At 36.2% G+C, this 27,852-nt stretch overlaps 2 protein-coding genes across 3 annotated transcripts in view; one reads left to right on the forward strand and one right to left on the reverse strand.

Moving 5' to 3' along the window:
- Positions 1–3,660, forward strand: part of LOC129238035 (FERM, ARHGEF and pleckstrin domain-containing protein 2) — a 114,889-nt gene extending 111,229 nt beyond the window's left edge. The window contains exons 14-15 of the mRNA XM_054873084.1: positions 2,547–2,991; positions 3,069–3,660. Coding sequence (XP_054729059.1) covers positions 2,547–2,991; positions 3,069–3,141 — 518 coding nt within the window. The 3' untranslated portion in view covers positions 3,142–3,660. The remainder of the gene's footprint in view (positions 1–2,546; positions 2,992–3,068) is intronic.
- A 9,647-nt stretch (positions 3,661–13,307) lies between these two features.
- On the reverse strand, positions 13,308–27,606 carry LOC129246989 (ubiquitin-conjugating enzyme E2-17 kDa). Of its 2 annotated transcripts, none has more exons than XM_054885805.1 (4): positions 27,497–27,606; positions 26,667–27,018; positions 15,013–15,298; positions 13,308–14,934 (listed from the first exon to the last, which is right to left on the reverse strand). In XM_054885805.1, exons 2-4 carry the CDS (start codon positions 26,708–26,710, stop codon positions 14,809–14,811), a joined length of 456 nt encoding a protein of 151 aa, XP_054741780.1. In that variant the 5' UTR covers positions 26,711–27,018; positions 27,497–27,606; the 3' UTR covers positions 13,308–14,808. The 2 variants fall into 2 exon arrangements, with proteins under 2 accessions (XP_054741780.1, XP_054741770.1); XM_054885795.1 differs by having other exon boundaries at positions 27,294–27,606.
- Positions 27,607–27,852: the final 246 nt, after the last annotated feature.

A 27,852-nucleotide genomic window follows, 5' to 3' on the forward strand; every position in this document is an offset into this window, starting at 1 on the left:
GCCGCATACAGAAAAATTATCTCAAAGGCCAAGCCTTACCACATCCAAGAGGCGCATGATCTCTCACCAAAGCAGCAAAAAGTCAGACTTGAGAGACCGAAGGAGTTGCTTCGCTTGGCCGAAAGCGGTTAATTTCCGAACATTGTGTTTTCTGATGAGAAAATTTTTCACATTGAGCAATTCGTAAACTCCCAAAATGATAGGGTTTATTTGACCGACCATTCATGCGAGAAGTTGACTCATCGTTTGGCCACCAGGAGGCAGAACCTGCCACAGGTAATGGTTTGGGCCGTTGTAACCGCAAATGGGCGCTGTCCAATCGTTTTCATCGACCCTGGCGTCCAGGTAAATGCGAAATATTATCGGGAAAGTATTCTGGAGGTTGCTTTGAAGCTGTGGTCAAATGGGTTCCATTTCTAATGATAATTAGATTTTTTTTATAATTTTTATATTATTGAATACAACTAACTTCCTTAAAAAGAGTTTTTTAGTTTCATATCTGTAACGGACTTAACTTGTAACAGAACATATGGCAGATCAAGTATATGTACCACCCTGTATTATTTAAAGAAAAAAACAATTCTCGGAATTTGGTTATGTAAGCGATGTCGAATAGAGGTGGGGATACAAAACAAGGTTTCTCCCATACAAAATATTGAAATAGTGACAATACAAAAATAATATCCAAAAAACATTAAAGTGTTAAAACAGCAATTAAGCTAAAATAAATTGAAATAAAAGTTTTCATTGTTAAAAAATTATTAAAACCCAATTCTATTATTAGTAAATCGCCAGTTGCTCGACTATTCACTCTATGTGCATATATACAAGGTGGCGCAAAATTAATCACCCTATCGGAAGATCTATAATTTTTGCAAATGGCGTCGTATGTCATTCATATTTGGCACTTGTGAGCTAGAAAGCTGCTGTCTACAGATAAGCAACGGTCAAAAAAAAGATGTCCAATACTGAATTTCTATGATTTAATTTTTATCAAAAACAAAATTGGATGATTCAAATTGAAATTTGAATTGGTCGAGCCAAGGAGCACCAGGAGATTTGGTGGCTCCTAAAAAGCCCATTGTATTTAGAGCTCTAGAAAGAGGGTAGATAGTCAAGGAGGGACGGAGAAAAAGTATCAGAGAAAGAGATAGGAAAGAATAGTGTGAGAGACAGAGGTAGTTAGTCCTGTGAGAGCTTTCCAGATTTTTTGGTAAATCTGTCAGTATCCTCCAGTTTAAGAGAACGAATATTACTCATTCTCATGACATCGGAACCCAATACTCGTAGCCTCGCTCTAGCAAAGGTAGGACACTCACAGAGAAAGTGTTCAATGCTATCCGCCTCCTCCAAGCAAGACAGCCAGTCCAATCGTTGAACCCAATTTTCGACCACTATTTTGCATAAATCGGCCGAAATTCCAGCAATTTCGCGTTCAATATTGGCTCTGAGCTCACAAATCGTCGCCGGCTTGTTACTGTAGACCAATGACTTCACATAACCCCAAAACGGGACGGCTTGTTAAATGGACCGTAAAATGGCCGTAATGCTCTTAAAGTAGCAGCAACAGAACGATTATTTTCATAAAAAAATCCTCCCTATCGGAAAAAAGTTGAAGCGCACCTATTGAAAAACCCTATACAAGCCTGTTCTGTCTTGCGACAGAATTAAGGGGGGAGCCTGGTTTGTGAGATCTAAAAATTGCAAAGTTTTTTCTATCTTTTCATGAATATTTAAAAAGTATAAAAAAATTTTGTACTGGTTAAAATAAGTTGAAAAAAATGTTTAACATAGAAATTAGTAGAGCGCTTCAACGCTGGAGTTTCCAACTGGCGTACAAGATACAGCTCGTAATTATTATCTAAAGCAAAAAATTCAAATGGATTTCTAATTATCATGATTTTTTATTCTAGATGAACTAAGAAAACTGAGAGAAATTCCAAAATTTCAATTTTTTGGAGGTTTTAAAGAAAAAAATGCCTTTCTATAAAAAAAAATTCACTTCAACTTGGTATAAAAATCTTGAAATTTTTTTTTTATCTATTTTGTTAGTTCAAATAGAAGAGAATTTAATACTGAAGGGAACAAACTATGATTCATTTCAAAAAGTTCATTCGTTTTTTTCATTCATGTACGCCAATTCAAAGAAATCATAAAACTGAAAAGTCGAGAAAAGAAGATAAAGTTTGTACTATAGCTGTCCGGTCACAGCGTAACTACCTAACGCTCGCCTACCTTTGGCTTTGTATCTACAGAAATATTGAGAATTAAGCTCTGTAACTTTGTGTGAATATTCTGAAATATATTAGAAATCGCTTAAAACGAAAAAAAAAAATTTGATTTTCTTGACCTTATAAACCAGGTTCCCCCCTTAAGCTTCTGCTTACATTCTTGAGCAATCTTCGCGTCAAAAATTGGATGATTAAATTTGCGCCACCTACATATAACATACACGTACAGCCATATGTAGTATGCATCCCAAGAAATTATAATTTGTTGTTTACACTAACAATACCGTTTGGTTGCTTTCTTTCGCACTACAATAGGTTCGTCCGAAGAGGGTCTCGACTTGTGCGGCTTGACAAACGGCTTGACCGCTCAGCAACTGCAACAGCAGCAACAGCAGAGTTTGCAAAACAAGACGCCACCCTCGCGCAGCAACACAGCTCTACACGTTTGTTGGCATCGTGGCGCAACCGTCGGCTTGGGCGATCACCTCATATCCGCCGAGAACCAACTGTCCGGTTATTTGCTGCGTAAATTCAAAAACAGTTCCGGCTGGCAAAAATTGTGGGTCGTCTTTACTTCGTTCTGTTTGTATTTCTACAAAAGCTATCAGGACGAGTTTGCGTTAGCCAGTTTACCGTTGCTGGGATACTCTGTTGGACCGCCAGGTCATCAGGACACCGTTCAAAAGGAGTTTGTTTTCAAATTGTCATTTAAGAATCATGTCTACTTTTTCCGCGCCGAAAGTATACACACCTACAACCGGTAAGTTGTCTGCTACTTAGTTTATTTTCAAGCGATGCAATAAATCATTTTTTCCTTTCCTTTACATGCGCGCACAGATGGCTTGAAGTACTGCGAAGCACCACCCAAACGCAAGACTTCAAAAACATCAATGCAACCACTGCTCACTGAGGTCGGCAATGTTAGGATCTTGCATAAATTGATTCACCCACAGCAATACTTAGGATGCTGCGAATGCGCAGGCATGCATCCGACGAAACGGCGGACAGTGACACACACCCGCCGTTGAGATATGAAGCAACATATGGAAACCAATTGCTATAACCGCTTTAAAAAAGTGCCTTCAAGTATTTTCTACTTTTTACCCGTAAACACACAAGCGTACATGTAAAACGACTATCTTTTAAGAAGCTAAGATATCTATTAATATTTTTGGGAAATTCTTATACCGAAACACTGAAACTATCATATTTTTTCGATACCATATACAATATTTATATATACAAATGTTATTGACTTATATTTTATGTACGATTGCTCTGGCATACGCTAAAATGTAGAATCAGAAGTTTTCACATAATTTTTATATTAATATACAAAATACGAACACATTTCAATTTTCGCATTTCTAAAAGTACTCGTATTGTAAATACTTGTATAAAAGTGTATAAACAAAAACAACAACAAAAACATCGTATTCAATTCCACGAAATTGTATTCTGACGGACGAATGTGCATGCCTTTTTTTAAACTATTTGCTAGTATTATTTTATGTACTAAAATTATGGGAGCGGAAAGATAAACTAGGAAAAGTAAGCTTTCGAAAAGCGAAGAATAAACTGTTTTTTCTAAAAGCAAAGTTTAAAGCAATAAATATTCGATTTTTATACATTTTGCCTAGGCAGCTATATGAACTGTATTATGTGTACATTTTTTCAATAATATGACCGCTTATTAACTAATAAATCAATCTAGATCATATACCAAATAAAATAAAAAAAAAAAAAAAATGTTTTACTATCGCAAACGATGAATGGATGACACAGCCGTAAAAAGCGTAGCTTGGGTTGGAAAACTTTCCCTTTGGAAATTCATACAAAATTAGCATGACAGAATAATGTATTGGTGCTATTCAACTGTAGTAAGGCCAATATTACTCTATGGTGCTCTAGTGTGATGGACTGCATAGAGGAAAACGACACACAGCGTACGACACGACAGTCGACTCTACGTTACCGAAACGACCCGGATTTATATCCGGCCAAGGTCTGCCACTCTGGCAGCATTCCCCGTATGTAAGTATGGGGAATATTTATGCTGCTACAACAACAACAACAACAACACAAAACATCTATGGAAAGTATTCCATGCCTTGGTGCACTCGGGGCAATTAAAACCAATGCACGACAGGGGCAATTAAAACCACTCCTACGGCAGTACTTGAAAGAATACTCAACCTACCGCCGATTGACAGTGCGGCAGAAGGTCTAGCAGCTAGATCTGCTGCAAGACTTAACGCAAGGGTGAACTCACCTGTAAAATATTCGGACATAGCTCAATAGGTATGAGTTATCGGAACAATACGGACTATAAGACTCCAAAATATGGACTATATGACTCCGCAATACAATTGGGTGAAGAGATTCCGAACAACAATAGAAGAAGAGAGGTGGAAAAGGGGTATTAAACCTAACCCCAATACGTTTAATATATTTACTGACGGCTCGAAAATGATGGATGGAGTTGGTGCAGGGATTTATTGCGCAGAGCTGGACATCAGGCGGCCAATTACATTGCAGTATTTTTCAAGCAGAAGTCTTTGCGGTAACAAAGGCTGCAGAAAGAGCACTAGCAAGGACATCGAGCTGGATACTGTAGCAGAATTGACCCCGACATACTAAACATACATATGTCCAACATGTGAAGGCACCCCGCACGACACTAAACACATTTTCACATGCCCCATCAAACCACTCACCCCTCTCCCTCTGGACCCAACCTGTCGAAACAGCTAGTTTCCTAGGCCTACCGTTAGATGAGCTAGACGAAGATGGCCGGTGATTGCACTACACTGGCAGGGCAAAGTTTCTGCTACAACAACAACAGCAACTCCGACATAAATATATACGTTCACAGTCAAGCGGCAATAAAGGCAATAAACTCATATGAAATTTCATCCAAAAACGTTCTTAGGACCAGGGACGCCCTCCCGGACGTTAAGAGCAAAGTGATCACAGCAGAAAGTAGAGCTACTTTTGCACAAAAATTATATGAGTATTTAACATAGCTAATGGCTTTGATGTTTTTGCTGCGGATGCGTCGGTATTGGCTAACGCGGTTGGCTGCGGAGTCTGGCATCAGAGCAAATAGAAAAGTTTTGGCTTTAAAGACATTGCATTGTTAAAGACATTAGATGTTGCTCATGAAGCGCGCGCGGACAAAGTTTGCTTCTTCTCGGACAGTCAAACAGCCTGCAAGCTCTTAAAAAACAACTGTGCCAGCAATCACTGTATCGCTCTGTTTCACGCTAGGTTAGGTTAGGTTAGCCTGGTTTGCATTAAGCCACGCATAGACCTTTTGGTCCCTAGCATAACCAGATGAAGACCGACCTCTATGAATACTGAAAGTAGACATTATGTAGGATGTCAGCGCTTTCGGCGAATCTAAGCAGTGCTGGGAGATCCGATTTTGAGACGTCGTCCAGACTCTCAAACAGAGGGGCTCCCAGGCATTTTAAACGCGTTTGTCCGTAATAGCATTCCCTATCTTGTACGCATGTACGGCCAGCATATTATGACCTGTCAGCATACCTATGACAGTACTGCAGTCCTTTCGTGTGAGTCTAAGCACGAATTGGATCCGTTTTTTGCCTTTTGTTCTACACATGACTTTTGCTGTTTTGCATGTAGTCAGAGGAGTCCACCTAGCTACCACTCGCTTTTTTATGTAGTCGTCCATTTCCTTGTATACTGTATTTAGCGGTTTTGGTATGTCGTTCTCTTATTCAAATGGTAGTCTAATAGCACTTTTTGCTATCTCATCTACTAGCCTTTCTATGGCCTCCCTGCTCCGTTGAACATTTTTGGACTGAATATAATATTATATGAGCTTATTGCTTTTATTGCTGCTTGACTGTCCACGTATATGTATATTAAATATTGAGTTCCTTTTTGTTTTTGTGTAAGCTAGCTCCGCGGCTTTCCGCTTGGAAAAATACTGCTCTGGTCTGGCGGCTTTATAGGCTGCCAAATCTCTAGTTTTGAGCAGCAAATGCCCGCTCCCACTCCGTCTAAAGTTTTAGAGCCATCTGTGTAGATGTGAAAAGTCTATCGCCAGGCTTCATGCCTTTGTGCTATCCCTCCTCTTCAATTGTAGTACGAAACCTTCTCTCACGCTAAGCCCTCAGTGTTTGAATTCTCAAATGTTCATGTGGCGTGGTCTCCGGACCATTCTGGTATACCGATTAGTGTAACGGCAGATCAAATTGCAGAAGAAGCCACAGATAATGTTACTGCCATCGAAGTTGAATACACTGTCGAAGAAGCTTTGAGAATGATTCGCAGTAACATTTTCTCTGAATGGTACGATGGATTTCTGCCAGCTGCAAGTCATCATCATAACCTTTTTGCACAAATTTGCACAAAGTTACCAGCAAAGACCCGGCAAGGATGATATATAGGGCCCGCCATCTATCGTTACGGATTTGAACTAGGTATTATTTGAAGGATGGTAACACTTAGCTGTCATCTGATTTGACAGAAAATTAGTTTTATTCTTCCGCTGAACGAAAATGGTTGTGTATACGCTCAAAGAACGCTGGGAAATATTGCGACATTACTTTGAAAATCATGGTAATGCTGCAGAATGTATACGAAAATTACGTACGGCAATGGGAAGAAGAAAAGCACCGAATGATTTGTTCCATCATTAACCGGAAGCATTGTACTTCAAAATAAAAAAAAAACAGTTTGGAAAAATATTGAGTAGTTTCTTTTTTATAGCATTTTTAATTCCGTAAAGTTATATGGCGGACCCTGTATTACTAAGTTTAGCCAATAACTATGGTGAAAACCAAAATTGTGAGGGGAACTTCGGCTATCACCTCACGGGAGTGATTCGCCAGCCGAATTCTGCACGATCGTTTCACATTCATTCATACACTCGTCCAATCAGCCGTTGTTCAGACTGCAACAAAGTGGCATTGTGACAAATTTTTTCATATATCACTAACACATTCTTAGTTTTTTCGTAAGCAAACCGATTTGTCACTCCTGCTACGTCAGCCCATCAATTGATTCTGTTAAATTCGCTGAGAGCAGACTAACGGTCTGATATTAGTCACACTAAAAACTGTAATTTCGATGTTAAAGATATACAGGTACAACTTATAACTACTTACTTAACAGGTATCGCATTACACTGTACCAGTGTCACTGCAGTAATCGGGAAGCCGAAAACTGAAGGAGATCCCTAGATGTTCGGAATATTCACCTCCGCCACCCCGCCCAAAAGCTTTTGAGCAATCTGAGTATAGATGGTTGGACTCGCCCTGTCTTATCACGTCCCGTTCCCACTCTTCCCTCGGGGGTAAGAGGGTCGTGAGCATTGTAATGGCAAGTTTAGGCGGGACTGTATAGTCCACCTGGTGGGGGAGCTCCAATGTGTCATCCAGGATTTTACCGTGACCATAGTCTGTATTTGACCACCTACTTAAAGTGCTCGACGTCAGTTACTTGCGCCTGATTCGTGTCATCGATTCAGAGCTGTGTGGGTGCGGAGAGGTAAATTCTTATACACACCAAGTTTTTCGTTGTGTCAAACTTAATCCAATAAAGAGTAAATATAAACTAAAGCATTTGAATTAGTCATATCAAATGCAAATGAAAAGTGCACAGTAAATTTGATTTCGTTTAATAAAGAAGCTAAAATTGTTCAGGCGTTATAATAGTACGAAAATTGGAGGAAGTTCTTTGTATGGAAGAAAAGGCTAGACACCTCACTAAAATTTTTTTTAAAAATCAAGGGTATTTTGTAGTCACTTCAAACTTTATTATACTAAAATCCAATGAGATATAAAACTGCATTTCCAAAGAAATTCTAAAAACTCTGTTTGAAAAGTTAAGAGTTTTGATGAAATTTTGAAAATTTTTCAAAAATTGTGTACAAAAATGTTGTACAGGGTGGGCCATATAGCGTTTGCTTTTTGAACCACCTATTTTTTTTAGAATGGTAACACAAATGATATGTCAAATGTGTTCATAATTTACTTAAAGGTTTGACATTTACGAAATGGGACGCTATACGCTTGAACAAAATTGGGAAATATTGAAAATCTATTTCCAAAGTGGTGAGTCTTCTTCTTCTTCCGCGGTTACAGTAAATGGCGAGCGTTGCCGTGACATGCTCAACGAGTTTTTGTTTCCAAAAATTGAAGCGGATGACATGGACGACATTTGGTTTCAACAGGACGGTGCAACTTGTCACACTGCCAAAGTTACACTCGAACTTTTGGCTACCGTTTTTTAAAACCGAATAATCAGCCGAAATTCCGATATCAATTGACCGCCTCGGAGCTGTGACTTAAGCCCGTTGGACTATTTTTTGTGGGGAGCCGTTAAGGACAAATGCTATGCGAACCATCCAGAGACGATTGATGCTTTAAAACACGAAATCTAAGTTGCCATTCATGAAATTGGAGCACAAACAATCGAAAAAGTGCTTAAAAATTGGGTTGATCGAATGGCCTACTGTAAAGCCAGTCGTGGCAGTCATTTAACGATATTATTTTTTATTCATAAATGAAAATGTTCAATCTTCAAAATAAAAAAAAAGTTTGAAAAAATATTGATTCGTTTTTTTTTTTATAGCCGATTCAAAAAGCAAATTTTACATGGCCCACCCTGTACTTGTAGTCTTCTTCTCCTTGATTGGCGCAATAACCGCTTAAGCGACCTTAAGTGGTCGAGTTTAACGAAGCGCGTCAGTCGTTTCTCTCTCGTGCTAACCGGCGTCAGTTGGAAACACCAAGTGAAAACTAGTCCTTCCCCTCCTGACCTTTCCAGCACAGAAAGGCCGTCCTCTTCTGGCATCGCATGGAATACTTCTAGAGCGTTTTTATCCATTTGGACGACATGCCCCAGCCAACGAAGCCGCTGGATCTTAATTCGCTGCGATATGTCTACACCTTCTATTGGTTTCCGCGAATACGCTCTAGTCAATCGGACTGAACAGTTCGTTTAGAGGAATGCTTGTGTCCTCTACCACTCGCTGAAAGTCAAGCTCAGAGCATTTTCTTGTGCACTCCTCCGCTCTTTCATTTATCTCCACTCCGAAGTGGCCGGGGACCAGCTTATAATAAGAGGGATCTTCTATTCGCAATTTCTTTACTCGATTTCTTTCTGTTTCTTGACGAAACATTTGCGTACGAAAGCAACAACAAAGTTATCGCGTAAGATTCGCCGCTAGCTATATGATTATACCTCACTATCGGATAAAAAGTGGAGGGCTGCACAAGCTTTTCCCCAAGACGAGTTATTGTGGAACTTCGCAGCATTGATTGGAGGCGAAGGAATGGTGCTAGCCGAACTCAGCATGTAATTTACGGCAGCTCTATTCCAGCGTTCCCAAGATGTGTTCATTTATGGGGGTAGGGATAGTCAGAGGCCCGAAAAAATTATGATTTTCAATCATTTGTTTTTGCTAGTCAATTGCTTTATTTTACAAAAATAAAAGCAAAGCATTAATACATCATGTTTCGACTTGACTTAAGGAGTTACATGGGTTTCATCGGGTAAAAAAAGGCCTATTTTCAATATTTTTTGTTCTATGTAAAAAATTATTTATTTAATTCAAACTTTTTTCTGTCTTATAGATACATATTTAAAGAATAATTTCTGAAATTTTGAAAAAAAGAAATTAAAACTCCTCCATTGTGACGTAATTTCCGGTGACCCCTCGAAAAAAAGGTGCGTTCGCGTTGTCAGGATCATCAAAAATTCAGAAACAAAAATAAGTGTTTAAGTTAAGGCTATAAATTCGTGCTTGAACGAAGGAAAGAAAAAAAAAGTAAAAATTCGAATCTTGGCGGACATTTTTCCAAAAAAAAGGAAACTTCGGTCAAATTTGCTTGACATTTTTTTTTTTTTTTTTAATAGTTGTAATTGAAAAAAAAGACAAAATCCTTCGTCCAAGCACGAGTAAATTGTACCGCGAACACCTGTGTAAAATTTCATCAAGATCGGTTGAATAGTTTTCGAGAACCTTTGACAACCGACTTTGAAAACACGGTTCCGAGAAAAACGCGTTTAAAGTTTTGAGTAACAATAAAAGTGGCTTGGAGCGCACACCTTCCAAAGGCTGTATCTCCGAAACTATTATTCGGATCGACTTGAGAAATTAGGATAATATTCTTGAGATGTTGTAAAAATTAATAAGCCAAAAAAATCGATTTTTTGAACCATCGAAACCCATGTAACCCTTTAAGCAAGATTTCAAAAAAAAATTAATAATTGTAAAAGTTATCGCTGTTTGTGTGGAGCCCGATTCTCGAGAAGTCCCTTGCGGTGATCATCACAAGTCCTTGGAGATTCATCTAAAAGCAATCGGACAAGAAATTAGTTTTATTAATAGATAATCTTGTGCCGCCGTAGCCGAATGGGTTGGTGCGTGATTACCATTCGGAATTCACAGAGAGGTCGTTAGTTCGAATCTCGGTGAAAGCAAAATTAATAAAAACATTTTTCTAATAGCGGTCGCCCCTCGGCAGGCAATGGCAAACCTCCGAGTGTATTTCTGCCATGAAAAAGCTCCTCATAAAAATATCTGCCGTTCGGAATCGGCTTGAAACTGTAGGTCCCTCCATTTGTGGAACAACATCAAGACGCACACCACAAATAGGAGGAGGAGCTCGGCCAAACATCTAACAGAAGTGTACGCGCCAATTATTTATTTTTTTTAATCTTGTGCCTGATCGAAGCTTTTTTTTCCAAAATTAACAAAATGCAGCCTCAGCAAATATTTTTCAGATTTTCGAGAAAAAAAACCGACAATTAATTGTTTAAAAAATCGAAATTAAAAAAAAAAATCCTTCGATCAAGCACGATTTTTTTATGTTTCTCAATAGTACAAATTTTATTGAAATCTACCAATCGGTTTTTAAGTTACATTCATCACTAGTTCAAAAAACATAGTTTTGAGATAAACGCATTTAAAGTTTTGCTATCGATTTATGTAGAGTTATACGAATTATTTTAATTACTTACACTGTCAGACGTCATAGCAGCTTCCAAAATATCGATTTGCTGTTGCCTACGTAACATTCTACCTTCTCGGGAGCTATCGTTAGCGTGATTATCTGACACTTGCATACGTGCAGCATCCAGCTACTTGCTCTCAAACGCTCCGAAGCGCCCGAGCGCCCTTTGTTGATTGTTGAATAACTCGAAAAGTATTTGTTGGAATCACTTCAAATTTTCACACATTATTTTTAAGATATTATATCAGGTCAGTCCATAAGTTCGTGCGTTTTTTAAAGGTGGTTTTAAAATTAATAAAAAGGATGTTTAAAGTATTTATTAAACAATAATATATTTTCCTTCATTATTTACAATGTCTTCCCAACGTTTAGGCAAATTTGTAATTCCCTGCTCAAAAAATTGTTTGTCCTTGGAGGCAAAATACGCTTCGATATCCCTTTTTATAGCCTCTTTTGAGGAGTAGTTCTTGTTACTCATATGGGATTGAAGTCCAAGGAAAAGGTGATAATCACAAGGTGCAATATCCGGAGAGTATGGTGGATGCTGCATTAGCTCCCATCCGAACCCGTTCAGCTTGCCTAATGTTTGCCTTTCGGTATCAGGTCTTCCGTTGTCGTGGTGAAACAAAACTTTGCGTCTATTCACTAAAGACGGTCGATTTTTGTTAAGTGCCTGATTCACAGGTTTGATAGCTGATGGGAATAATAATCCGCTGTTATCGTCTGGTTTGGTTCCAGAAGTTCATAATAAACAATACCGGCCATATCCCACCAAATAGACAGGAGAATCTTCTTGGGGTGAAAGCCATCTCTAGTGGTCGGTTCTGGTGTTTCATCTTTATCTCACCATTGACGTTTGCGAACAGGATTATTGTAAAGGACCCAATTTTCAGCACCAGTAACGATACGGTTCAAAAAACTTTCATTTTCAAACCGTTGCAGCAGCTGAGACTCACACACATTCACTCTCTGCTGAAGGTTGGCGACCGAAAGTCTATGCGGAACCCATTTTCCCCAGCTTTGAAACCTTTCCCAACTGAACCAGGTGCCTGTGAACTGTTCCATGCGATGAATTTAACCTCTGAGCTATCATATCGACTATCAAATTTGGCTCAGCTTCCACGAGTTCGAGCAAGGCGTCGGAGTTAAAGACTTCAGGACGACCAGCACGCGGGGCATCCTCCACGTCGCAGTTACCACTTCGGAATTTTGAAAACCACTTTTGCGCAGTCCTTACACTACAACAATATTTCTGTTTTTTTGACGTGATAACGTCTTATAATTCGATGTAGCCGGCTGCACGCACTAAAAAATGCGGCTGACAAAGAGGCACAATCGGCCCCCGCATTTGCCAACGTTCGATATCTGGCTCTCTCCTACTTGAGTGAGCATATATATGTATGTATATGCGCATATATATATAAATTCACATATTTGTGATTGGACGATGCTAGGAAATAAAAGGGAGTGTTTCGAGTGTAATGTGCCTTGAAAAAGTCAAATCGATGATAGTGCCTCTTATTAACGTCTAATGCACAATCGAAATTGAACATATCGCACTTGTTACGTTAAAGCGTAACAACTCAAAATCTGAATATTTTCGGTAGAGACGAAAAACTGTTTCCGTAAATATTAATATAATATAGGTATTACAAGGGAAAAAATATGTAATTGCACGAAAATATCATTAAAAACAATATAACGGTTGTTTCATTCTTATTTGTTTAGTAGTTGCGCTAAAATAACAAATTTTTGAGTGGTTACTATTTTCCTTTTCTTTTTGAGTTGTTACGCTTTAACGTAACAAGTGCGATATCTTTCATGAATTTGATGTTTCTTAATTTTTCACGTTTGTGTAAATATAACTTGATCAATTTGCGATTCCATTTACCTCCTTCTCTATATCCATACAAAATAGCTATCAAACAAATAAAATTAAAATTTTGTTTTGAAAATTGCAACCATTACATCAGTATTTTCTTATGACCTTGTCACGTTAAACTATCTTCAGTAAACCGACTTTACAGACAACCTCCTTTTTTTATTATAATTTTAAGTCCTCAAGCTTTTAAGAAAACACCCGTTATAATTGATTGCTTGTTTATTATTTTATTGCACACTACTAGAAATGGGCAATTTACCACCTAACCACTAAAAACACTTCTTCGCTTCGACACTTCTTCTTTTGGACACTGAAATAAGAGACAACTTCTATTATCATATCGTAATTCTTATGATATATTTGTTTTTATAATAGTTTTATTTATGTTAAATATTGTAAGTTTTTGTTGTTTATTGGTAATTGCTTAAACATAGTAAAATAATATTTGCTGTTTTATTGTATTTGCTCTATGAACACTTAAATATACCACAATTTAAGTTTCACACACACAAAAAACAATTGCAAAATGAAACGCTTATGGGTAGCTGAAGTGAGTTTTAATAAAGCATTTTTAACAAATTTATTGCGAACATCGACTTAATTTTGCCTCTGGTAAATTTTTCTCTTCATCACATTTACAATGAGTGCTGCGAGAGAATTACATTTTTTTTCTTAATAATATTGACACTGGTTTCATGTAGTGTTTTTATGTTAGTATTCATTATTATTCTGGTGCACTATCTTGTAAGATATATAAAGAAATTCAATTTCATTGCTATAGTAGAACGGAAAAGTCGTATGCAAAGCATCTTTCTGAGCACCCAAATCAATGTTAGTTGAAACAATGGCAACATACAGAGGAAGTGAGGAGATTGCGACGGTTGCTTCAATTGCAAAATGAAGCAAACCTTCAATTAAATATTGCAAATCTGAAATGGGAAAGCGGCAAGGAAGTATTTCTGCCCAACTACTTCTTAGAAGACTGCCTTTGTTAGAAGCTAACGACGGCCAGCCACTTAAAGTGATGATAGTTGTAAATTCTAAATTCCCACTCAAAAATTACACTGAAGATAATTTCCATTAAGGTACATACACATTAATATTATTGAATTTTATTTGTTAATATATTATTTTCTTCTACAAATTCTATTTATTTCTCAAGATGTAAAGCGCGACGAACAGTATTTTTTGCATGTTTACACTAAACGCTTTTTTTTGTTTTCGTTTTTATTTATTTTTTTTTTGTTGTTCAACTGTAGTATCGATTTAACATTGACTTATTTACCACAACTTGTTATATCAATCGGTCATAAAACAGTCACGCATGGCAATTAAATTGCTACATTTTCAAATGTCTTCTTAAGTTCTTCATATCGCGCTTGCATCTATAATTCTGACGGGTTTGGCTGCCATGAGTGCCATTGCATCTTTCTTTTGATAATTCTGTTTTTATTGCTATTTGTTAGCAACACAACTTACACGACTGAAAAAGATGTGCGAATGTGTATGATTTTGGTTTTTATGCATTGTATATTATGTATTATATATATATATATGTGTATTTTAAGTTATAATATTTTAATTATTTTCTTCTTCGAATTTTATTTCAATAAAACATTGTAGATGCTGTAGTTGCAGTTCCCGTTCACACTGCACTTGCAGCTGCAGTTGATTTGCGTGGTATAGCTGCTGTGGCGGATGGCTAGTCGATGAAACTTTGCTCAACGCAAGCTTTCACTCGCTTCTCGTATTCGCGACGATTCTCCTTATAGAGCTGAGCAGCTGTGGAATTAGCTGGTGAATTGGGATTCGGGTCACTTAGTAGAGACTAGAAGGATATTATTCGTTAATTAACAAGCAAAACACATTCATAATATACTAATACTGTTGTTGTTATTGTGCATACCTGTATTGATGTCAGAATAGCTGACACATCATATGTGGGACTCCATCTGTTTTGTAAGATGTCCAAACAGATGCCACCGTCTGCGTAAACATTCGGATGAAAAACTTTCGATACAAATCTAACCGTTGGCGGTTTATTTGGATACTCTTCCGTAAATTCTATTGTTAATTTGAAGGTACCATCTTCGAAAGGGGTGTCGTGTGGACCAAAAATCACAGCATTCCAAATCATAATATTGTTATCTGTTGGCGCTCCAGAAACTCCAGTTGGTGGATCTTCTTGAAGTCTGTAAACAATAAAGTGAGAAACAGAGATTACAATTCAGTTGCGAAGCGTTCATAGTAAGCATTTTTATATACGCAAGTGGCACTTCTAAGAAGCTTTTCGACGGCTACGGATTATAAGAAAGAGGTTTGCTTCCCCAAGCAAGCAGGTAACGGCAAACCTCCGAGGTTATTTCTGCCATGTAAAAGCTCCTTAAAAGCGGCTTTAAACTGTAGGTCGCTCCATTTGTGGCACAACATCAAGACGCACACCACAAATAGGAGGAGGAGCTCGACCAAACACCCAAAACCTTACGCCGTGTAAGCGCCAATTATTACATTTTTGTTTTTTACTTTTCCAATGTGATACGGCTAACTTTCTTAACTTAATGGTTGTATTCAACCAACAACACTTAGTATAGACTTGATAATTAAGTAATCATGCGTATATTATAAAGAAAATTTTAATAAACGTTTGTTGTTATTATTATTCCGCGAATATTGTGACACTTATTTTGGGGAATCCTGCCGTAATGCCAAGTTTTAGCCCTCTCTGCTTACAGATATTGCATACTTTAATGAGTTTGTTAAGGGGGGAAGCTGGTCTAGAATTTTGAAAAAATTGATAAAATTTTTTTTGTTTTAAAAGGTGCTTTAGGGTCTTAGAAATAATATACCAAATGAGGGATCCCAGCAAAAATGTCTAAATGCCCAAATTTTTCATTCGACGGCAGTGCCTCGCAGGTATGCCCCGAACGCTACTTACAACTTTAAACGCGTTTTTCTCGAAATCACTTTTTTTAAACTGGCCGAAGACATAACTCGAACAAATCTTTACCGATTCTTACGAAATTTTGACAATACATTCGAAATACCTTTCTTTATTTTTTGATCCAGGACAAAAATTAAGGAGTTTACGTCTTCGGCAATGGACCCACTAGAAAAAAAGGCGCCTTAGGAGAACTGCTGGACAGCGGCCATTTTGAAATTAATTCAGACGAAAAATTTTGTATTTGTACCATGAAAGCTATATTATTAAACCTATTTCACAGATTTTCGATTGATTCCTTTGTTGAGTCAAAATAAATTCATAAAATATGCCCATTTTTTGCGCTCTAGACCAGCTTCCCCCCTTAAAGGAAGCTCCATTCAGTACAGAAATTAACAGCTCGTGGACTCTTTTTTTCACAATCAAGAGCCTCTACCTATGCTGTTAAAACAACAGCAACCTCTTCGCCTTTAATTTGCCATATGCCAGTACTTCCGACCGAATCAAATCATCTAAATACCTCTCCAGTCGCCAGAAGCTCAAATCGCCCAAGTGCAATTTTTCACAGACTAGCGTCAGTCCCGGCTAGCGGAGGAGTGTGCAAAGAAAGGCTTTGAGCTCGACCTTCAGCGAGTGGTAGAGGTACACTGCGATTGACTAGAGCATAATCACGAAAACCAATAGAAATGGTGGTTTCTGACTGCTAACTGCAGGATCTCCAAAGCGCTCTGGCGAACACTGAACCTTAAAACGTCAAAATATATGCTTGGGTTCAACAGTTCAATTGCCAGCCTGCTCACTGCACAATTGACACCCTAACCATTAGAATAGGTGACTTCTGTAGAAGTTTTGGAGATGAAGCAGCAAATGAGGCGGTACAACACCTCCTATGTGAATGTCCTGCACTTCCACAAAGGCATGCCAAATATGTTGACGGCCACCGTAGCCGAATGGTTTGGTGCGTGACTACCATTCGGAATTCAGAGAGAAAGTACGTTCGAATCTCGGTGAAACACCAAAATGAAGAAAAACATTTTTCTAATAGCGGTCGCCCCACGGCAGGCAATGGCAAACCTCCGAGTGTATTTCTGTTATGAAAAAGCCTCCTCATAAAAAATATTTGCCATTCCTGCTTAAAACTGCAGGTCTCTCCATTTGTGGAACAATATCAAAACGCACACCACAAATACTCGTCAATTATACATATATTTCTTTGAAGACCTGGGAAATTTGTCTCACTAGAGGGACTAGTTACCTTCTTAAGAAACACTAAGTGGTTTAAGTAACTTAGTTAATCAAATGCAGCTAGCACAATGGGCCTTAGGGCCACCGAGTATCTTTTCTTAGACAAGCAACCTGGCTAACCAACCTAACCTAACCGGAAGGAACCGGATTTATGTCCGGCCAAGGAATGTCACTCCAGCAGTATTACCCAAACATGTATGGGGAATGTTTATGCTGCTACAACAATAACAATAAGAACAACTATTTACGGACTTATGCACCAATCGAGTTTGGACAAACGTACATTTCGTACTATGAAGTAGAGCTTTGTCGAGAGTAATTGAAGATTCAGCAGATGAAATGGTAAAAGGCTTCGAACACTCGCAACTCATCATTATGGTGATGTTGGCGCTAGCTTTTATAATCAATGCTACTGAGGATATACGCAGAACAATGCTAAAGGGCATATTTCACCGGTCACACTATTTATTCCTGAAATTTGAAGGTGGTGCAATGACTGAAATGAAAGATAAACCCCCATATCGCACGAAATTAATACTGCAGATATTTATTGACTTGCTACTCTCGTATTCTTTCTCGCCAGGTGAGCTTCTTTATAATAGCTTTGTAATTACTGCTTTAAGGGGGGGTAACGTTTTTAAATTTTTTTTTTTGCATTTTTTTTATTTGATTTTTTAAATGAAGAACCTTTCAAGAATATTCTGTGAAAATTTTAGATGAATCGGAGCAAAACTTACAAAGATACAGCCATGTAAGTGTTGCTACCTACTCTGATTTTTTTTGTATTTAAAACTTTAAAGCGTTTTTCCCACAACTTACGTTTTCAAAGTCGGTGCCCCTCATAACTTTGAAACTACTGCACCGATCCTTTTGAAATTTTGAACACTTTTTCTGTAGATGTTTTACAAGGTAACGCCGAAGAGTTTTTTTTCGAATTTGTTGATACTTTTGTTTTTACGGTAACTAATTCACCGATTTTTTACGCGAAAATCGTGTTTTTGACTTTAACGTGTTCCCAAAAATCGAAAAAAATTTTAATTTCAAAAAACCCTCGGCGTTACCCGGAGAAAACGATTATCTAACGAAATAACTTTGGTTTTTTGATTTCAGATGATTTAACACCGAGTTATGAGGGGCATCGCAAAACTACTTTTTTTGAGATGCGTCCGAATAATTTCTGCCATTGCCGTATTTTTAAATATTTTTGGATGAAAATTTCACAAAATATACTTCAAATGCTATAGTTTTATGTAGTAAAAGATTTGATGAATAAATTTTAACTGTGTCATCAAAAAAAAATCATAAAAATGTGCCTTTTTTCCATGAATTAACGTTACCCCCCCTTAAATGTTCAGGTAAGTTACACAACTCGATCACAACATTAGCTGTATTCTTTTTGCCTGTATTCCTGCCTGCAAAAAAATACTAGGAAAATTGTTAATTACGTGGAAAGTAACAACACAAAATATTCTACTTGAGTTGATACAACCGGTTTGAGTTGAAAGCGCTTCACTATACGCGACCTGATTAATAGTTGCTGCATTCTTTTGCATCCGACCAGCAAAAATAACACCCGAAATCAGCTATATCATATTTTGCATGAATTTTCCATACGATTTGGTGGTTTCAATGTAATATTGATTTGCTTTTTTGTAGTTGCTTCGCTTGATTGATAACTTTGAAATTTTGACATTCAAAGACATTCATTATTAAGTCTTTGGAACAATAATTTCTTAAAAAAATAAAAAAAAAAGAATTTAACAATTATGCTTAAAGTAAAAGTTGTTGCAGGCAATGACAAATCGATCGATAGATGTTGAGATTTGGTTAAATTCGCAAATATCCCTTCCAAAGGAAACATTGTTCTTTTTCACCGAGATTATAAATTAACCACTTAGGGTTGGAGTTTCATCATATCGGTAGTGTTCTTGACGACTGAATAAATCCTCAAATCACCGGCATATAACAGAAAATTGGCGAATGAAAAGCAAGAATTAATGCCATTAATAAACAATCCAAAATCAGTGACCCAGAAAGCTACCTTGTGAGACGCTGATTGAGCATCAACGCTTGTGGCAATACACCGCCTTCGATTCAAATAGAATTCAAACCATTGCAGAAAAATATATTGGAAACCAAGGCAGATGAGTTTGTCAATAAACACCTTATGTGAGATTTTATCGAAGGCTTTAGAAAAATCAGTGTGAATACTTGGCACTCAAAAGAGAATTCCGAGATGCAATGAAGTGAATATTACAGCAAAAAAAAACGTAAAAAAAATGCAAATTTTAATTTTGGTATCACCTAGAATAATCGGTTTCGTGTATTCTTATGCAGGTCGGATGCAGAAAAATACAGCACAGCATTAGTTAAATTATGTAGCTCTAAAAACTGTGACTAATTAATTAACTTAGCATCGTCATTAATTTTGAAATTAGGTTCAATATTTTCAAAACAAAACATTTTTTTTTTGGGTATTAACCTCTTCAGACCCAAACAATAAGCAAGCTTTTAAATGCAGTTTCAAGAAGCCCAATAACTGCAGGAGTTTTACCTAACCGAAGTACTTTTAGTAAAATTCCTAACCATTTACTATATTCTACCTGCACGCTTATAGCCTGCACGTATATACATACGACGGCGTTAATCGGGATTACCGGCGCAGTTAGTTCTGATTAAAATTATAGTGTCACAGTCGGTTATTGCGCGGATTAGATGATTTGCCTATTGTATAGTTTTGTCAGTAAAATATGGACCGCAGGCAACAAATACAGATATTAACTGCTCTGATACTAAGAAATAGTTATTTATTTAAAAAAAACTTAAATTGCAATTTCTCAAACTGCTCCGATATAATTATAAAAACAATTAATGTATTTTCGAACGTGTTAGTGCAAACTAGCATTGCATCCAGCCTTTCTTGGTCTTCTTTTTAAAAGTTTCCGCTTAAATTATGAGAATTCAGTCTAGTTGTCAATTTGCATTGGTTGCACTTAATTATTGAGATAATTCCGAATTGAGTCGTTCATCCCGATTAACGCCACCGTCTGTCTAGGTTATTACATACATTTGTATGTGGATAGAGAATCCGAAGCAGTATAAGTATTCCGACAAGAATACAAAGCTAAACATTTTGTTTAATTTTAACATTTTTCTATCTAGTTAAGTGCCAGCTTTTGACAATTGTAAGATTGGAATCGACGTTGTGAGCAAAAGTCGACTACGATTATAAGCTAACTCGACTGCGATTATTAGCCGATAAATAATAAGATAAAAGTCTATTTTAATTAAAATGTGTTCCAGGCGTTGGAGTTTTAACCTCTTGCGCTGGACACAAAAGCCGGTGACTGTATCGTTCCCAGGACAGCCGGTTCTACATTACAGGAACGATCCGGATTTACATCCGGCCAAGGTCTGTCACTCCGGCAGCATTCCCCATACATGTATTGGTATTGTTACAACAACAACTGTATCGTGTAAACCAATTTATAACGAGTTATTGCTTGGAATAATTTCTACTAAAACTTTAGCAGAGTGCGTGTGTTTAACAAATACATATAGACACAATATTTAAATGAGTCTAAATAAAATTAATAATATTTTACATAATTTTTTGATTAATTTTTATTTATTGTAATTTTTTGCTATTTTTTTAATACATTTTTTACTATTTTGTTTTATTATTTTTTGTCTAATTTTTTATTAATTTTTTTATTTTTTTACTATTTATTTTGTTATTTTTTGTTCAATTTTTTACTATTTTTTATTATTATTTTATATTTAATTTTTTATTATTTTTTATTTAATTTTTTACTATTTTTAATTTAATTTTTTATCATTTTTTATTTAATTTATTACTTTTTACTATTTTTTATTTTTTTATTTAATTTTTAATTACTTTTCATTTAATTTTTCATTATTTTTTTTAATTTTTTTATTATTTTTTGTCAAATTTTTTAATTTTTATTTAATTTTTAACTATTTTTTTATTTTATTTTTTTGTTCAATTTTTTAATATTTTTTATTATTATTTTTTATTTAATTTTTTATTATTATTTTTTTATAATTTTGTATTGTACTGTGATATATTTGAAAACAATCAGGAATGTACAGTATAACCAGACATTTCTCGCATTCCCACAGTTTCACTGCGTTTATTCTGTTTCGCGCTTAGCTGACACCTTCGCTGAGGGTTTCTTACTTTGTGTAGGATGAACTTTTCTTGGGAAGTGACCTCACTGTTTGGCCTGCAAAGGCAATGAATGGTGTGTTATCTAAAGAAGCCCTTCCGCATGTTGGGTATTCAGGACTATTAACATTTTGGGTGTGCAACTAAGTTTTAAAGGATTTAAAACATATAGTAATACTAGTGTCAAATTGTACTGAGTATTTGTGTAACGAGTTTTATGTGAAAGCGTCATCATTAAGTGTCGTTTTTTAGTTTGTGTCATTTCGTCGAAGTGTAAACAAAAAATTTTTTTATACAAAGACTATGTCAGCTTTTGTGCTAACAAAACTTCATTCGCGGGAAGCATTGCTATTTTGCTTCCATCTGAAGAAAAGTGCAGCGGAAAGTTATCGGATGCTGTGTGAGGCGATAAACGGAGCATTCTACAGACAACAACTTATGCGATTAAAGCGAGCAATTGCGGAAAAACGTCCGGAATGGGAAACCAGACATGAGACATTGATCTTTCATCATGACAATGCTCGGTCGCATGTCGCACAAGTGGTCAAAACCTATCTCGATGGTAGCGGATGGGAAGTTCTACCCCACCCGCCTTATAGCCCAGATCTTGCACCATCAGATTACCATTTGTTCCGGTCGATGCAGAATGCCCTTACGGGAGTGCGTTTCACTTCGGTTGAAGGTATCCAAAATTGGCTTGATGAGTTCTTCGCCTCCAAAAGCGAGTAGTTTTATTGGGACGGAATCCATGCATTACTAGAGAAGTGGGAAAAAGTTATAGCTAGTGATGGACAGTATTTTGGATAAAATATGTTGTACCAATTTTTAACAATAAATTTTTGAAATCGAAAAAAAAAAAACCTTTAAAACTTAGTTGCTCACCCAATATTTTATAAAATTGGTTATACTATATTTCATTTTATAGATTTTAGAATTTGGAATTTGTTTTGCTTTTCGAAATAAACAACATGCTTTTTACAGTCAATTCAACAAACGTTCATTGCCCGTAATTGCCAATTTAGAGTAGACAAGTCGGCGTACATTGCACGTCTTCCAGCGCAAGAGGTTAAGCGTTTTATTCAGCCGACAGACCTTGTAGCGCTAGGCATTGCGTTCTAGCTTTAGAGCCGACTTGAGCCCTTTTGCATCATTTGAGGTAATAATCCGCGTACAATAACTCTCTCTTGTTACCTAGAAAAGAATAAATTATTTTTGTTTAAAGTTTGAGGAAAATAAATAATTTTGGTAGTCTTTTAATATTCCTTTTCATTAGAAACAGTAAAAGTCTTGCCGTTGCAAGGTATTTTGAGTACATAGCGCATTTCGAGCGGCGATGCAAAAGGGTTAACTTGACTATGGCTATGCACCTGTCAATCTTGCGTCTAGGCAGTAGCTAGTAACGATACCACATACAACAAATGGCAAAAACTTGATCGTACATTTTCAAATATATCACGTTTGCCTAAGTTTATTATTAAGTTATTTAGTAAACATTTATTTGACTTTATTAAAACAATGGCAAAAAGTTAAATATTTCAAAATAAATAGAATCAGGTTTTATGAACTATTTTTAACTTTTTAAAATGCCGATATTTCAAAAATTTTGTATAAGCTTCATTTTCTCTGATATCAACACATACAAAGTATGTTGTTGTAGCAGCATAAACATTCCCCATACTTACATACATACGGGGAATGCTGCTGGAGTGACAGTCCTTGGCCGGATATAAATCCGGGTCGTTTCGGTAACGTAGAACCGACTGTCGAGGAAACGCATAATAATACGCATACAAATTATGAATAGCATCGCTGTACATATGCACGTTAAACCCAAAGAAAAAGCAATATGTATGTATTTTCTTTGTCAATGTAAACAAAAAATCGCAATCACTAGTCATCAATTGCACTCTTTCTTTTTACAAAATTTCTACGGAACTGCAAGTAAAAACAAATGAGAATGCGAATAATTTCACAATTCATAAAAATAACAAATATAGCACGCATAAAAGGTTAAGTCTACATATGCACATATGTAAATATGTATGTATTATACAAAAATATATTCGTACATTAACACAAAGTACTATAAGATCATATAAACAAAATTGCATTATAAATGCATGGATAAAGCGTACAGAAGGGGCAGCACAAATATTTGCTCCTTACACGCAGATAAATGAGAAGTGAATAGCAAACATTTAATTGGCGAATTTTGGCAAGCGCATAGAAGTCGCAATCTTTTGAAAAGTGGCAAATGAGCAGCCAAACTTGAAACGACTTGGTGACTAACAAGCGGACAGGGAAGCCAATCTAGACGTCTCTTGAAGTGCTCAGAGAAGCTGATGAAATAAGCGGCATATTATGTGGTCAATGGTTGTCAGTCATATAAATATACACATATGTATGCACAAGTGTTCATATATATATAGTACATATACATGTACATATGTAACACATATGCGTTGACTATAATTTCAGTTTCTTAGGTTTGTTTTGCAACTATCCAACATTTTTAAATGTTTGACATAAACGAGTTGTTAAAATTCTCTCTATCTAACGAACATATTGTTGGATATTTACTACAACGGCTTTGTTTTACGTTTGAGTATTGCTAGTGCTGATGATTAATACTACCAGCTGTGCAAAAAATTGAAAAAAGGAAAAATATTTAAAATTCCAAATTTTCAGAAAATAATTATTCCCATATAAATAATTTTATTCCACTTCAGGCTAAAAACGTATTTTAGATTTTTAAAACTGGTTATATGGCGAATACAGCATTGAAAAGTGTTTAGTGTTTGCGGCAAATGTTTTTACGAGACGTTTATTGATTGGCGAGATTACCGCTTGTGGTGAAAATGGTTGATATCTAAATTCCGTAGTAGGCTCGAACATTGGACATATTGCCGGCATGTCATGCTTAATTACAAAAGCAAAAGTACTCCACACTCGCATGAAAACTTTGGAAACCCTAATGCAGTTACTTGCGACTTAAAAATTCGTCCTAAAATAGCAAACGTTTTATTTAGTCAACTATTTAGGCTTTTGGCACTAAACAAATCAAAAAAATGGAATTTTTTAAATTCTCACCATTAAATGAAAAGATTCGAATTTGTTGGTATTAGCAGGTTTTGCATTTAAGGGGGTCTTCTGGTCTCGCGGCCCTGAAATGAAGGGTTTTTTTGGGGATTGATTGTGACAAATCCTGTGAATATTTAAAAAAAAAATTTTTTTATTTTAAAGGTACATGTCTTGGCTTTTAAAAAATGGTTTTGACTTTGAAAAAAATTAACACCCGCGACCTTGAAATGGCGCTGAAGACGTCCACCTCCAAACGAAACAGGTCTCCATTTTGGTCACGGTTTTTCCACCTGGGTAATCAGAAAGCAAAAATTAGATATGCGTTGTCTTCAGAGTTGCCCTGGTTAAGTTTTCCCGTGACAGATTTTTTTTTTTTTAATTTTTTTCAAAAGTTATGCAACAATTTGCAAAAAAAAAATTTGTTTTTGCTCATTTTTTGAACTTTAAAAGGTTATAAAAATGGAATGAAAAAAAATTTCAAAAATCGTACACGGGGAAACTTAGCGGTAAGTTTTCCGAACCTTTTAAGACCAAAACCATTGAAATCGGAGTATAACTACTATGAAAAGTGTGACCAAAATGCTTAAAAAACACGATTTTCGGGGAAACGCGTTTAAAGATAAAGTTTATGATAAAACGGCCGGAGGAGGGTACACTTCGGTGCCCAGAAAAATGTGAAAAAATGCGATTTTCAAAAAATCCTTTCTGTGGCGTATTCTCGCATACACATACAACAAAATTATGCAAAAAAAAATCGATTTTTTTTTCGCTGGAGACCAGAAGACCCCCTTAAGAGAGACAAGAACTAGCGCAGATTATTCAAATTGGGTGCAACAGAAAGGCATCAGACTTTTTTTTATCCTTCTTCCACTGTAAATTTGATTCTCCATTAGTAGTTATTTACAATTTGCCAACGCTGACGAGAAATTTCCCCAATGTATGGTTCCAGCCGCCGAATTTTAGGAAAATAGTGAATAATTCAAAATTTGAAGCAAATTTCAATTGTTTATTAGAAAATAAAAACAAAAACTTTGTTATATGGTTAACATACATACAATTCTTCTTGATAGGCGCAGTGGTTGACTAAGCCACGTTCATAAAGGCCAGTCCCTCCCTTATTATTCCTTGTGCTGAGGACATTAAAGCGCCCAACAACTCTAAGCCTCCTCCACTTAGATGATGTCTTTCTCTTCTTCCGTCACCACTAGCAACACCGCATTGAATACTTACAGACCTGGCGCATTTGTACCCATTCGTACACCTATTTCAAAATACAGACGCATTCAAAGCACCAGGATACATTAATAAGCAGCTTGGTTGTGAAATTTCACCTTGCATGCATAAAGCCAGTTGTACAATTAGAAGATTTCATCGAGTAAACAAGACTGATATATCAGTCAAACTTGTTATTGTTGTAAACCATTATGATCAAACTGCATATAAAACGAGTCTTGGACAAAACAAATATAATCTGGTGCCATGCACCCACAAGTGGAGCAATGTGAATAAATACGTATTTGTATCTACTAAAATAGGAAGTAAAACGCAGAAGAGGAAGCACAGCGTACATCATGTAATCAATAAACCATTTCTAACCATAAGCGCTGCAAAAGCAATAAAATTTAAGTTCTGCGAACGCACTGAATATAACAACTATTTCAATTTCAATGTTCATTTAATTGCATTTATAACAAAACGACCATCATTTTTAAGGCAACTCAATGCGGATCCGTTGGCCTAAAGCATGAGGTTACTAACGAATTTTCGGGAAGGCATAACAGTTCCGTAAAATACAACATAAAAAAAATTAACCAAATCACAATGCCAATGCCAGCACTTTTTTGGCCAAGAAAAAAGTAAAACGAATAAATGTGTATTTGTAATTTGGTGGTCAATGAGTACACAATAAATAAGCGAATGTTAAAAACGTGTAAAGAAAAATATCACACGTAATTTTTCATGCGACCTCCCATACCCGATTTCTTCTGCGTATTTTCATAAATCATTTTTCATTCGTTTTTTTTTTTTGTGCAAAATTGGGTAGAGCTCCACTACATCCCCTTGAAAGGGGTCCAAATGTATGTAGTTTATTTTTATTATTACTTACCTTTTAAAATCTCTCATAAGACGCCTGCGTGCGGGTGTTGACATTTTCCTTCTATTAGTATTGCGCTTTTACGCTTTATTAACAACAAAATAACAATTTTTACGAATTTTAACTGGGCAGCGAAATTTTTTCCTTACTACACGAACACAACTTGAATTGTTTCGTTTTACTTCTTTCTGCAAATCTTCTTTGATTCAGATTTTTTTACTTGTGTGTGTTACCACCGTTTTCTTTGCTTCTTCTTCACTTATATGTATGTATTACTTATTGTCTTCGCACTCTACGTTATTCGCCTTTTGGCTAATATTATTTTTATCCCTATGATCTTTTTCCTTGCGCGTTCAATTTTTTACTAAAACTCAACGAAATATATTGACAAATTTGAAGCAATCAGCATAAACAGCGCACAACACAACAACAAGGCAATAACACTTCATCAAACGACGGCAACGCCACTCGGTGAAACGAGCAACAGACGTTGCAATGGAGACAACGAGTACACCAAGAAACAAGAAAAAGTCAACTAGTTTAAACACTTGTCAAGTCATCAGCTGACCAAAGCCAACTTTTCATGTGCAAGAGTACGATAGCGCTCTATTAATGTAAAAACGAAGATTATTTAATCACCTTGCTTGCACAAAAATTTCTGTCCTCATCTAACTTTATAATAACTAGTTGTCTCCTTCGTTGAATTTCTATGATACCCGATTGCAGAATTTTTTTCGTTTTTTATTTTTCTTTTCACATGTATAAATTTTGAACTTTTTGGTAAGTGATTTAGCATTCGATTTGCCAATACTTTGGAAAAGAAATCTAAATGTTTTCCTCACTCGCTAACAGCAAAATAACCTTTCGAGTTTATCAAAAGATACGTTTATAAAAAAATTGATTTGGTCCAACGCAAAATAGATTGATCAACGAAGAAATCGATGGCAATGCTAGAGTGAATTTTACACATTCGGGGTCACCAACTGCAATAAAATAAATTTCATCGAATTTGTAAAAAATGTATTTAAAGGAAAATATGGAAAGCAGCTATGGTGATTTTTAAATTGCTTTTTCCCCCTAGGGTTACTTACAATCTAATTTTCAAGAAAATAACATTGTATTCTGAAAATTACATTGTATTCCCAGACAAAATTAACGATTTTTGATGAGAAAATCTTCATTAATCCACAATAAATCA

Source organism: Anastrepha obliqua, chromosome 1 (genome assembly GCF_027943255.1).
Source record: "Anastrepha obliqua isolate idAnaObli1 chromosome 1, idAnaObli1_1.0, whole genome shotgun sequence".
Taxonomy (NCBI): Eukaryota; Metazoa; Arthropoda; class Insecta; order Diptera; family Tephritidae; genus Anastrepha; species Anastrepha obliqua.